The sequence below is a fragment of the Taudactylus pleione genome, unplaced genomic scaffold, assembly GCF_031769625.1.
Source record: "Taudactylus pleione unplaced genomic scaffold, aTauple2 ptg000497l, whole genome shotgun sequence".
In the NCBI taxonomy this organism is placed as follows: Eukaryota; Metazoa; Chordata; class Amphibia; order Anura; family Myobatrachidae; genus Taudactylus; species Taudactylus pleione.
Window position 1 is genome coordinate 2753102 of NW_028284899.1, and position 14427 is coordinate 2767528.

The window sequence follows — 14427 nt, forward strand, 5'->3', positions numbered from 1 at the left end:
GGATCCTCTTCATCCATTGCAGAGAAATAAACCTAATCAGTGTATGTATGGAAATAAAATAAAAATAGGCAGAGTGCAATGTAAGAAGTCACATGCTGAAGGATAATGTTACCTGGTGGTGACTATATCCCTCTCATGTTCTCTACAGCTGTGTTACTTGAACTACTGGTCTACAGATGGAGATAATTGCCCAGCAACCAGTGTAACTATTTTGCCTCCTTGCCCTATGTATTATTAATGTCATATGACCAGGCCACTTTTCATCTTTCTTATATGCAGGTTAAACAGAGAATAATGTTTTTGACTATTCTGTGTCTTCTAGTGAATGTCACATGTATTTGGGACAATAGGGAAAACAGAAAAAAATAATAATTTTTGATCACTCGCAGTAGGCAAAGGGACAAATCCAGAATCCAGGGGAATTTTGTCATCCAAATCCAGAGGTTTTTTGTTGTTGCATGTACCTAGTGCAAACCTCCCAACATTTATATATGTGAAATCTGGATAAACTAATTTTTGGTCAAAACTACTTCCTGGTACCCGATGTATTTCTGCAGCAAAGTGAACCGATTGGCTTATTCAACTGCAGCTTTACAGCTGCATTCATGATTTGCATATGTACAGCACCACGGCACAGTTGTTAGAACTTTACTATTATAATTAGAGATGTGCACATACCCCCATATTTTGGTTTTAATTCTAAATCATTGTCATGTTTTGGTAAAACCACCATCAAGTGTTTTGTCCAATCAGAAATGATCTTACCACTTGCAGCAGCACAGAGGGATAGAGGATGGAGGCTGCAATGAGGACATCTCTCTTCTCATGTAAAAAAAAACCAAAACATAATCTGCCATACATTTGGCCCACAAATTCCTTATATGCTACATAGCTGTATCCCCTGTTCAAAATTATGCTATACATCAATGCCTCCAATACATGCCACACAGCTGTACACCAAATGTATTGTATGCCACATAGCCCTGAATTATGCTATACAATGCCCCTAATACATATGCCACACATGTGCCCCAAATTCTTTATTTGCAATACAGCTGTGTCCTCAATACAGTATGCCACGCATCCATGCCCCAATATATATCTATGCCACACATCTGTGCCCCATTATGTCAGCACCCATTAACCCTCCACACACACCTCACCCTGCCAGCACTCATTAAACCTACTCGCACACGCTCCCTCCCATTAAACCTACCACCTCCATATACACACTAAGCCTGTCTGCACTCATTAAAACACACATGCACACGCTCCCTACCACCTACACACACCTGCATCATCCTTGGTCATCAGTAGACCCAGCTGGGACTAAAAGAGACATCCTTCTTGTTTTTGTGGACTCAGCGGCACCCTCCAGTGGCCAGCGCCCCTAGGCAGCGACCTAAAGCTGCCTAATGGTAGCACCGGCCCTGCCCACAGGCGCGTCGGCCCGCCAAGAATCTTCTCGGTGAGGTCTACGGCCAAAATGCTCCTGCTTGCTTCAGTTGGTGGCATGTTAAAATTCACCAAGTTATAATGCTCGTAAAATGTTAGCTCTGTTGTCGGAAATTACAAATCACAAGGAAAGTCTTAGCAGGGTAAGCCATTTTACTATCACATCCCTGAATGTGTCCAACAGATTGGCACTGGTATGCTTTTTATTGAAATCAGTGATTAAGAGAGTAGGCTGCCCGTGAATGAATTGTCATTGTGTTAGATATTGCTGCTGCTGAAGGCGATAACCCCAGTGGGCTGTTCCAGCCATATAATCTTTAGTTTGACCAGTCCCACTTGTCCACATATCTGTAGTTAAGTGGATAGTTGGTACAATGGTATTTTCCAGGCCAAGATTAACTTTTTTTTAATGTTCTGGTACATGTGAGGAATTGATGTTCTGGTAAAAAAGAATTGAGATGGAATTTTATAGTGGGGACACATGACCTCAGCTAATCGTCTAAAACCAGATGCATTGATGATGGATATTGAACTGCATGTTATTCTTTTACATGATTTTCCAGAATTTGATAATAATTTACATGAACTCTCTGCAAATGACATAACAGGGAGGAGATTCCAAGATGATTACTTTGGCACTAAAAATGGTACAGACGCCTTGACAAATGCTGTCAGGATTTGGGTAAAAATTATTCCACACACAAGAGGTGGCTTATTTGGTCTTATACCAAGGCATGACAATGTCCTTCTTAATATTACTAGCATAAAGTGCTGCCACTTTGACACAAACAACATCATCTTCCTAATTTTATCAACTTGTTCTTGTCCAAAACATTTATCATCATCATCCTCATTAGCATCAGATACACAATTATCCACCTCATCCTGTTGCACTTCCACAGTAACATCCTCAATTTCTATTTCTAAACCATCATCATTACTTTTACTACATCTTCACATTTGCAGAGGGTTCAGAAATGGTGGAAGGAGGCTTCTCTAGAATTATAGTGTCAGAAATGTCACACTCACACATAGCACTCGTGGACACCCTTAGACTCTCCTCAGTGATCTGTGAAGTTTGTGAACACAGTTTATTCTTCAGCCATAGTCATCTTTTTGTGCACTCATTTGCATATTATAAGGCTAAACATTTAGAACCTTTTGCCCTGGCTTTTGCAATAAGCATTCTAGTGCAATAAAGAGCAGTAGCAGGGCCACGACTCGCAAAGAAAGGCTTTGGTCAAAGACTTTCCTTGCCACTGCGTGTGGTGTACAGCATGTTGGCAATTTTATGTTTTTGGACAGTTACTTTTCCCTTCATAGTTAGAGGTGATGTTTTCTTAAAGATTGTCAAACATTGTTTAGGTTTAAAGTGCCCTTTCTTACACTATAGTCTTACCTCTTTACCTTAAATGTTGATGTAGAAGAAGTACTATGACTGCCAGCACTAGTACTGGGTTGTTTGTTCTTCTATCAACTGATTCATGATCGATTTTTACATCAAAAAATCCCCCCAAAAAAGTGAGGAACACCCCAAAAAAGCACTTTGAAAATGGGGGTGAAAAAGTGCAAAGTGGGGTTACAAACTTTTATGGGTGAGATGTTTTTTGGATTGCAGGTGCATGCTGCAGGTGCATTTTTAGGATCTGTTAAACTTTACTTTAGCGACTTTTGACCATGTTTGCACCTATTTTCATGTACCACAAATTTGACAGGACTACTTATTTTTTCTTAAAAAATCAGCTTAATGCTATTCTTCCCCACTAGTGCAAAGTAGCTAATTAGAAGAAATTGACACACCTTAAGTGCCCCAAATAGCTTTATTAGGGCTATTCGGGGGCATGTACATTGATTCCCAATGTTAGTGCATCTTTTAGGGGGTGTCAGGCTGATTTCCCCAAATCTGATAGTATTTTTCTTCTGGTTTGCATTTGCCGAGTTGCGTTTTAACGTGTTTTGGAATTGAATAAGGCGAATAGCAGGGGTGCGCATGATAAGTTTCCACAGCTAAAATATGCGATGTAGGCAAAAAGTCTGGCATGCGAAAAAGTAACGCGGGTGCAAAACAAATTCAATACGGCCCCAAGTTGGAAATGAGAGACTGTTACTGTACCTTTACAATGCAGTTTTATTAAAAGATGTTTTTTCGACACTAGAAAGAAAAAATTTTTTTTGCACTTATAATTTTTGAGGTGCAGATGACAGGGACACCATACCCATTACGTACTGTAATATATGCTGCCTCTCAAAAACACACAATATTCTCTTGATTTATCTGATCAAAAATCATGAATTAAATTGAATTAGAAGACTTCAGATTTTTTTAATCACCTAAAAAAAATTATTTTCTGCAATTATTATTTTTGGGTGCAATTGACGAGGACACCACCACACCCATAGTAACTACAGTACTGTGTTGTCATGCAGTCTACACTACACATGTGCCTAAGATGGCATATGTATGCTTGTCTGGGTGTCTCTAATAGCTTGTATGTCTGGGTCTGTGGGTGTCTATGTACTTTACACCTGTGTGCCTGGGCCCATAACCTGTTGAAAATGAGGTGTTGATACTGCAGAGTTACTGTATATAGACACACACCAGCAGATGACTCAAACTGCGAACAGCCCAGTTGCTTAACCAGTGGTGTTTATTAAAAGATAACAGGTACAGCCGTACTCACTGTGAAAAGCTCCCCACTATGCATACATGCTGGGCACTAGAACCCAGAGGCTGCAGGAAGGTCTGTCCTCCAACCTGATGTGCTCCTTCATATGTGACTGCAACCATCTTAGTATTGTGTGAGAGTGTCACAGTGGAAGACAGATGTCTTCCACTTAGCTTCAAAGATACCCCAGTGTATACCTGCATAAAGCTATTCCAGCATCCCTGCACCACTACCCGTTTGTAGCATACACTCATGGCTGGTGACCTTATAGAATCCTGCTTTGCTGAAGCTTTGCTCCATCACCAGTGTGCATGTAACAGTGAGTACAGCTGTACCTGTTATCTTTCAATTAATCAACACCACTGGTTAAGTAACTGGGCTGTTCATAGTTTGAGTCATCCTCTGGTGTGTGCCTATTTAACACTGCAGTTTCAACACTTGTCCACACATCATTTGTAACACTTATGTGCCAATGGAGGGAAGGTGTGCGATCTAAAAAGTCTGGCACAGGATGCTAGTAGACCTGGAACCGTCCCTGGACTGGCGGCTCTGCTACTCATTCAACAATAGGCCCCTTTATATTATAACTATGGATGTGCAGGCTCGGATTAGTCTGAAATTTGGATTTTTTTCCGCCAAAACTCTGGTCTCAGAAAGAGGCAAAACGTCATCTTTCATGGACAAACATCATCATTCGTGGACAGAAGAAAAATCAGAATTTGGAGGGAAAATCCAAACTAATCCGAGCCTGCACATCCCTAATTATAACGTATTCAGGGCCTGATTGAGCTGCGGATGCAGTAGCTATCGCAGCTGCTTACATGGTAGCAGCTGCGATAGCTTTAATATGGTAATGCAGCATGAGGCGTCATGCCTCCTGCATGCATTACTGATCTAGAACGCAACATCGGATCAACTGTGATGCCATTGGCCGGCTAAGTGACCCATGAGGTCATGCAAGCCGGCCACCGCAGATGCTGAAAAGAGGCCAGGATATCTCCATCAGCTGACGGAGCTCCTGGCCTCATCACTCCCCCCACAATGGCTGCAACACACAATAGTGGCCATCGCTACCCCTCCCTCTCCCCTCAAAAAGGCAGCAACTATCAATCTCTGACAGTCTGCTGACGAACTGAGAACAATGTCGCAGACCCATACTGCACATTCGCAGTACATGTCTGGCACATGCGCAGATACTAAACATCTGGAATCTACTAAAAAACTGAGCTGTACAGCTGAATCAAGCCCTCAGTACCAATAGAAATACAGATTTATTTTCAGACTTAAGTTATTACAATTATCTTTAATTTAAAAGGCACCACAAACTACTGTATACGGCTACGCAGCGTTGTACAAGAGGGTAGACATAAAAACATTTCAGAACAACAAAGCATAAGTAAAAAACAGCTCACCACTACAAAAGCTTAAGTACAAAACATTACTATAACACAACAGGGTAGGTGAGTGCACAAGATTACAAAATAACAATTACAAATAAGCAGAATAAAAATGAATGGATGCGATTTAAGCCAAATGCATGGTGGGCAGGAGACATTTAAGTCAGGCATGACACCCATAAACATAGCAGTGCTGCAGAAGAAGATGAGAGGATTCATCTTGACCATAACACACACAGAACCAATTCAGCATCACAGGAACACAAGATGAAGATGGAGAACAGACGTGAGACTCAAGATAGAAAACAATACTTGTGAGAGTTTACATTGTAATGGGAGGGTAATAGGAGACGACAAGAGAGGGTGGGACAATAAGCTAGTGGGGAGAGCGGAGGCCTGGATAGATCTCAGGCCTGGCTGGTGCAGAGGTCTGGATGGTAGTGAGGCCTGGATGATGCTGAGGCCTGGATGGTAGTGAGGCCTGGATGGTAATGAGGTCTGGATGGTAATGAGGCCTGGATGGTAGTGAGGCCTGGATGGTAGTGAGGCCTGGATGGTAATGAGGAATGGATGATACTGAGGCCTGGATGGTAATGAGGAATGGATGATACTGAGGCCTGGATGGTAATGAGGAATGGATGATACTGAGGCCTGGATGGTAGTGAGGCCTGGATAATGCTGAGGCCTGGATAATGCTGAGGCCTTGATGGTAGTGAGGCCTGGATGATGCTGAGGTCTGGATGGTAGTGAGGCCTGGATGATGCTGAGGCCTGGATTGCTCTGAAGAATATGGAATATTTTAAAGTAGACATTTTTTGTGCAATTTCAAAGCAATATTGCAGTTATTTAAGTTGAAGTTGGTTTTCATAATGTATTGGAAGGTTTGGATACTGGGGATTGATAGCTGCTGCTGCAGAATGGTGGACTCCTAGGTGGGGACTAGTTGGATGAATGTTCCTGGCCAGACCATCATTTGGCATTACAAACACCTGCTGGGGGGAGACAAAACACATCCTTACATAATGTGTACTTTTTTTTTTTTAAATATCAAAGTCTATACTACTATACTATTATTTTAGCAATTGACATAAGGACAGTTTATATTGCATTCTTATCTAATTATTAAATAATGTTGTTACCTCCGTTATCTACCTGCATATATTGGGCAAACCCCTGTTACTCACACACATCACACAGGTTTCTTATACACCACACTTGTAAATATTATATAAACTTCACCATACATCATACATTTTTTGTAACGCCCTATATACATTCTTGCTGACTTTTTCCCTAGACTTCAGGGAGATACTAATGTAGGAGGCTCCCTTTATTTATTATAGAACATGGCAAAAGGTCCCCCTGAGTCTTTTTTTTACAGATTGGGCTTGACATGTCCTGCTCCTATCCCCATGGCAAAGAGGGCTCAATTCAGACCCGCTCGCTAGATACGTTCGCATGCAGCGAAAGCATGCAAATCCGTGATCGCACGGAAACGCAATAGCATGCCCACTATGTCTTAGCGTGCGATCGCTCTGTGTTTGCAGACGCCCTCCAGCCTGTCTTAAGACGCCCACTTTCCCACGTCATGTCCAGGAAGTGTATGCAACCATCGGTAACATCGAGTACCATTGGAAGCGATCGCAGCACTTGTGGCTGACCATACCCTACTGCAAGCACTGCAAGTGATTCAGTGTGATTTTCAACCATGTAACATGTACTATGACGCTGCGTCTTAATTATGCACACCTCTGAAACGGCGTTCAGGCACGCCTGCGTTCACACCACCAATCTCCCGTTTTCATGGACCACCCACAAACGGCTTGTCCTGTCACTCTAACTAGCGAGCTGTCTATGCACAGCGAGCGAACGCTTCCCGATTGCACGGACTAGTTTGCGCACGCGCACTGCCATGCGTGCGCATGCGCAGATTGCAAATATCATCTGGCTGCGTGCGAACGCAGCCTAGCGAGCAGGTCTGAATCGGGCCCTCAGGCCCCGCAGCTTCCATTTCCCACCCAAGAGCCATATGGCTTAGATTGAAACTACTCTCTAAGCCAGAATCCACAGCTTTCTTTCACTGTTCCAAGCCGCTACCCTCACGTATGTGAACTAAAATTCTCTGGCCCGTGTAGCTCTACAACAAGTTTTGCTGATAAAGGGCCTGATTCATTAACGATCGCAACTGCGATTACACACGCAATCGGGCAATTGTTGCGTCCTGTGCATGCGTATGCATCGCATTGCGCATACGCGAGCCGGCCACTGCGATCGGGACTGCGATCGCAGTGACTACTCAGACCCATCGCAGAGTGATTGACAGGAAGTGCCGGAGAAAAGCAGGCGTGCCAGTGCATTTGAACGCCGTTGCAGGGGCGTACATAAATTAGCCACTGTGATGCCTTACGCAGCTTGAGGACTCATAGCGTGCAATGAAGTTAGCAATTTCTGAGTAAAGTAAGACCTGTTGTAATTGTGCGTGAGGGGCCGATGTTACTCGATATATATATATATACGCAGGATTGCAAGGAATTACGAATGTGCAAAAGCGGTAGTGGGCGTCTATGATGACTTTGGGCGTCTCTATAATAGCTTTGCGATTACAGTCATTAGCATATTTTTGCAGCAGATCTGCGTGCGTAATCGCAGCTGTGATCGCAATAGCGATCCGTAGTGAATCATGCCCAAAGTAAAAAATAATAGGGTGTGGGAGCGTGTCACGGCTGTTCAAATTGGAACTGAGGAGCTCATTCAGACCCGCTCACTAAGATGCAAACGCTCGCTGCTGCCGATGGTATGCAGTGTGTATTGTGTGCATACCTTAGCGAAAGTTCACAATGCATTCGCTCGCTGCACATAGACAGCCCAGCAGAGTGAGTGACAGGGGAAGCCGTTTGTAGGTGGTAACAGGGGCTGGCCATTACAAACAAGGGAGTGGAGGTGCAAACGCAGGCGTGCCTGAGCATCTCAGCGGTGTTTTAGAGGTGTGCATACTTATAAGACAGCATCATAGTACACGTCATCTGGCTTGTTTTTACACTCAACCTCAAGCGCTGCGATCACATCCGATGTTACCTGATGTACCGATGGTTGCATACACTTCCTGGACATGACATGCACAAGTGGGTGTCTTAAGACAGGCTGGTGGGTGTCTGCATACACTAGGTGATCGCTCTCTAAGAAATACTGGGCGTGCTAATGCATTGCTGTGCGATTGCACTGCCTGCACAATTAGCATACACATCGTGCGAGCCAGGGGCGGATTGGAATGGAAAACCAGCCCGGGAAATTTATGGAAGCAGCCCTAATTGGGGCGTGGTCTGATGAGGGGGCGGGGTCTATCATGGGGGGGCGGAATCCCTCCTCATAGGGCCTGATTCTGAGTTGGACGCAGTTGCGGCCTTGCTTGTGTCTTTTGCTGCAAATTCATCTGTGACTTTAATATAACGGAGGTTAGGAATAGAGCCGACGGCACATAAACTTCTAGTCAGGGATAGAGGGGTTAATAAAGTTAAAAATGTTTGTTTACAGTTATAGGCAGATGCGATAGGATGTTGGGTTAGGGGCGGAGTTAGTGAGAGGGTGTAGAGAATCTACTGTGGTAAAATCTGCCTCTTTTGAATTGATCTGCGACCAGGGAAGTGCAGTTCCTTTATTAGCAGATCTGTCTGTTGGGATAATCGTTTTTATTCATCCCTACTTTCTCTTTCCCTACTTTATATCTTTCCCTACTCTATTCTCTATACTTTCCCTATATATACACTCTTTTTTCTTATCTAACTTTTCTTTCTCTTTCTTTACCTACCTATCTTGCTTCCCTGCACTATGAGCCGCCCCCAGCGCGCGCGCTCGGTACCCGCCCGTCTGTCAGACGGTGGCGGGCCCGGCGCACTTTATTTCCCTCAGGTACTGCCCTCCCGGCGTTCGGGAGGGTCAGGTACAGCGGGCCCCTTAGCGGACAACGCTGCGGTCACGTGCACGCGGCCGCGGCGGTCCCGCGAGACGCCACAGGTGCTGCCTCCGCCTGCACCTGGTTCCCCGTGGGTCGCCAGTACTAGTGCGACTGGGGACCAGGGCGGGCGGGGATCGGGGGCGGCCAGGCATACTATAGTGCCTGCGCGAGTCGCGGGTGCGCGCTCCGGCCGCTCTCGTGGCCAGCAGCGGGCAGTCACACCGCCCGTCCCTTCTTCCCCGGTGGCCGCTCAGAGGGAGCCGGCTGAAGTCCGGGGGGAAGGGCGGCGGAAGCGGCCACATAAGCGTGCAGGCCGGATGCCTGTCATGGCGCCGGCTTGCACGCAGGCCCACATTAATACAGGCGGGGGGCGGAGACGAAGGGGGCGGAGCCAACGCCTGCATAGTGACAGGCAGGTTAATCCGCCCCCTCTTCTGCTGCCCTCTGTTCATAATGATGCAGACATGGGGTCCCCCATGTCTGCAGTAGCCAGCTCCTCCAGGCCTGCGGGGGTGGCAGCTGCTCCGGCGTCTGCTATGCCTGCAGGGCCTGCGGCACCAGGGAGTGCTCCGTTGCTGGATGCTGGTGCCATAGCCGGACTGCTGGTGTCTGTGGTGGGTGCACTGACACCGCTTTTGACCCAGCAGCCTGGAAACGCTGACACTGGAGGCCCTTCTGCGTCAGCGGCGTCCGCCGTGCAGACGCAGCTTGGCCCTCTGGTGCAGCAATTAGGCAGGATTTGCGGTCTTTCCCTCGCTCCCATGCCTGCAGCTCCTTCCGTTTCTTTCTCTCCCTCTGCCATCTCCCTTCCTCAGCCCAATCAGGCTACGGACACAGACAATGCGCACAATGCCGCCTCAGTCTCTTCTTTTACAGACGACAGTCTGGAGGAGTTAACAGTGGTCGCAGCCCCGACCAGAAGTGCGACGGCGGAAGTCGGAGCTAACGCGGGCGCTGGAGTTTCCAATGCCCTCGCCAGCGCTTCTGGTGAGTGTGACAGTACGTCTGACTGCGGGTCTACTTCCATTTCCTCTTCCTCTTCAAGCGATAGTTCGCGGAAGGCTAGGCGTAAAAGGGCAAGGAGGTCTCGCAGACGTCGCTCACGTCGTCACAGGCATTCTAGCGAACGGTCCTCTGGCAGTAGTACCAGTGTAGATCGCGGAGTGGGTCCGGAGGATGTTGTACACTGCGCTAATACAGCTGTCACTCGAGGTATGCGTACCAGGGTTAAGCAGCGGATCAAAAAAGGGCGCTACGTAGATATGTTCACCCTTACAGCTACGGCGAAGAAAGCTGCTGCGACCGCAAAGGCAAAAGGGGGTATTGGTCTGGAGGCCTTTAAGTCTTACACGAATTGGATATCTGGGTTCTGCGTGTTCTCAACTTGCTATCTCAAAACCAGGCCTTCCGAGTACCTTAACGTAATACGATACTTACACCTGATACATGGCCTATTCAAGGCCTCACGCAGTACGGCTTGGCGTCAATACGACGAAGAGTTTCGTCGAAAACAAGATCGGGTTAAGGTCATGGAATTGGGTTGTAAAGATGTTGAAGTGTGGATGGAGGTGACCCAGCCTACACGCGTCCTTGTTGATCAGTCCCCTGGGTGGCCAGTTCAACCCTCGTCCCCCTCGGCACCAAGGACAGCAAAACAAGCGGAAGTGTTACGCATACAACAATGGGAATTGTACCCTTGGTAACAGGTGTCGCTTTCGACACCAGTGCCTTCGCTGCGGCGCGGCACACCCCAGTAAGGACTGCTCCCGCGGTCCAGGAGGAGCTCAGGCCTCCTCTGCAGTACCCTCTGCCAAACGGTCAGGGGCCGGGACTTCAAAGTAAAGCGTTGACCCCCATTCATCTGGATGCCATGGCAAAATGGTTAGACTGGTATCCTGTGCGGGACGCCGCCGCCTTTTTGCGTAAGGGTTTTGCAGAAGGATTTTCGCTTCCAATAATACGGCCTGTCAGTTCCGGGTCCCCTAGGAATTTACGCTCGGCCTGCGATTTACCTCACGTACTAAAGGATAAGGTTATGAAGGAGGTAGGGCTGGGTCGCATGATTGGACCTTTCCCGCAGCCTCCGATACCCGATCTGGTCCTTTCCCCTGTGGGTGTTGTCCCCAAGAAGGCCCCCGGGAGTTACCGTTTAATTCAGCACCTGTCACATCCGTCAGGCACGTCGGTTAACGACGCCATAGATGTTGAGGTCTGCCGCGTACAGTACCAGTCATTCGAATCTGCGTTAGCCTTGGTTCGCGCAGCGGGTCCGGGTTCTTTCATGGCGAAAGTGGACATTGAGTCCGCCTTCAGATTGTTGCCCCTGCATCCTGAATCATTTCGTTTCATGGGGTTTCGGTTGACGGATGGCTATTACCTGGACAAATGTCTTCCGATGGGTTGTTCTATTTCCTGCGCGTTCTTCGAGCGTTTCAGTTCCTTTCTCCATTGGTGTGTCGCGGTGGGGTCTGGGGAGACGAGCATAGCCCATTACTTGGATGACTTCTTGTGCGTAGGTCCAGCTGGCTCGCGTCGCTGCAATCGTCTCCTTTTTTCATTGCAAGCACTCTTCTCGGAATTTGGAGTACCTATTGCGCAAGATAAAACTGAGGGCCTAGCCACTAAGCTGGTTTTCTTGGGTATTGAAATTGATACCTTGGAGGGTCTTTGCCGGCTGCCGCCGGACAAGATTCGTCGCTTGCAGGATACTATCCTCCTAGCGTTGGCAGGAGGAAAGGTAACTCTTCGTCAAGGTCAATCCCTGCTCGGGCTGTTTAACTTCGCGTGTCGAGTTATCCCGATGGGGAAGATTTTCTGTCGGAAGCTACAGAGGGCTTTGGTAGGGCTGCGTCACCCGCACCATTTTCTGCGACTGTCGTCTGAGCTAAAGCTGGACCTGGCGGTTTGGGACGTTTTTTTGGTCGATTTTAATGGAGTGCGCGTCTGGCCTGCGGATCCTCAGCCTAATGCTTGCCTGCAGCTCTTCACGGATGCTGCTGGATCATCAGGTTTCGGATCTTTTTTGGGAGGAGATTGGTGTTTTTCAGTTTGGCCGGCGGAATGGGTGCAGGCAGGATTGACCAAGAACTTGCTCCTACTGGAGCTGTTTCCCATAGTGGTGGCATTAGAGCTATGGTGTCAGCGGTTGCGCAACCGTTCCATAGTTTTTTGGTGCGATAACCTGGGGGTAGTACATGCGATCAATAACCAAAGATCATCGTCGCTGCCAGTGTTGCGGCTTCTTGCTTGGCTGGTTCTGCGCGCTTTGCAGTTTAACATATTGTTCACAGCTCGTCATGTGCCGGGTACTGATAATTCCATTGCTGATGCGCTCTCCAGACAGGATTGGCGACGGTTCCGCGAATTGGCCCCGTACGCGGCATTAAAAGGTGAGCTTTGTCCATTTCATTGTTGGCAGATCATCAAACCAGAATGGAAGATCTCGCACGTCGGTCCGTGGCCCCACGGACGTTGACGGCCTACCAGACATCTTGGCAACAGTGGGAGAAGTTTTTGCAAGGGCGGAGTTCGTCAGGTAAATCTCGTGATACTAATATGGTTGCTTTTGTTTGTTTCTTGTTCGATTCCGGCAGGTCGCGGGCTTATGTTGCCCAGAGGCTTGCTGGGATTTCGTTCTTTTTGCGCCTAGCGGGGCGGAGGGACATAACTAAGGGTTTTTTAATACAAAGGGCCCTTAGGGGTTGGTCTCGCGTCAGGCCTGCCGCGGATGACCGACGTTGTCCTATTGGTCCTGATTTGTTAGCGCGTCTAGGTGAAAGTTTGACGGGCATTTGTTCTTCGCAATTCGAGGTTCTGTTATTCCGACTCGCTTTTGCGATGGCCTTTCATGGGGCGTTTCGCATCAGCGAGCTGGTAGCGTCTTCGCGCCGCGCTCAGCCCCCTCTGCTTCGTTGTCACATTTTGCTGCGTGATACGCTGCTGTGCCGTATTCGGCGTTCCAAGACCGATCAGATGGGTAGAGGTCGCTGGGTGTCCCTGAAGTCCTGTCCTGATGACGGGATTTGTCCGGTTCACTTAGCCTCCCAATATACTCTTTGCAGGCCAATGCGGCCGGGGGCTTGGCTTATGCACGAGGACGGAAGTCCTTTGACTAAATTCCAATTTAGATCGGTCTTCCATCGCTGCATACGGCACCTCGGGCTTTCCCCTTCGGATTACGGCACCCATTCTTTTAGAATAGGTGCCGCCACTTTTGCGGCCTCCTCGGGTCTTTCTTCACAGGAGATCCAGGCTCTCGGAAGATGGAAGTCCAATGCTTACAGAAGTTATGTTCGTCTGGAATCATAAATTGTTATACTTTATTCGTTTGGACTTGAGTGCCTTGGCCAACTCGCTGCCTTTCCGGTGGGGGTCCCGAGAGATTTTGCCCTGTTTTTTGCCCTGCTTTGGACATTGATCGTTTAGCTTAAAATAATATTAATGTGAACGAATGAAATATAGAAAAGATCCAGCAGGTTTTTTGTAGGTTTTCACCTCGGGTCAAGTCTTCCTCCCCCCCTCCCACCCTCCCACTCCTCCTTCGTGATTTACATGTTGCATATATACTTATCTATTATATTTCTGTATATTTGCAGGTTTCCAGGACGCTAGGCCCATTTGGTTGATTGGTCACTCTTTTATTTTTTGGGCCGGGCAGTCGCGCTTTGCTGAAGATGCCTCCGTGTTCCCACGTTGGGAGAGTGTTAGGTGGTTGGGGCAGAGGGGCATGCTGTGGGAAGCTTTGTTGCGCAACTTGCACAGGGCAGTAGCTGAATTTGGTCCCCCTTTAGTGTTAATTATCCATCTCGGGGGCAACGATTTGGGTCAGCAAACGTCCTTAGAGTTGCGCCATGCGATTGTTCGTGACTTGAGAGAGGTGGTTCGGTTATTGCCTAACTGCCTTTTGGTGTGGTCCCCTATCATCGCCAGGCTTTCCTGGCGCTATTGCTATAATAGT

General features: G+C 47.5%; 1 protein-coding gene across 1 annotated transcript in view; it reads right to left on the reverse strand.

Moving 5' to 3' along the window:
• Nucleotides 1-5396: 5396 nt before the first annotated feature.
• LOC148502442 (membrane-spanning 4-domains subfamily A member 4D-like) overlaps nt 5397-14427 on the reverse strand; it is a 51399-nt gene continuing 42368 nt past the window's right edge. The window contains exon 7 of the mRNA XM_088449828.1: nt 5397-6510. Within this exon, the coding sequence (XP_088305954.1) occupies nt 6361-6510 (150 nt within the window). The 3' untranslated portion in view covers nt 5397-6360. The remainder of the gene's footprint in view (nt 6511-14427) is intronic.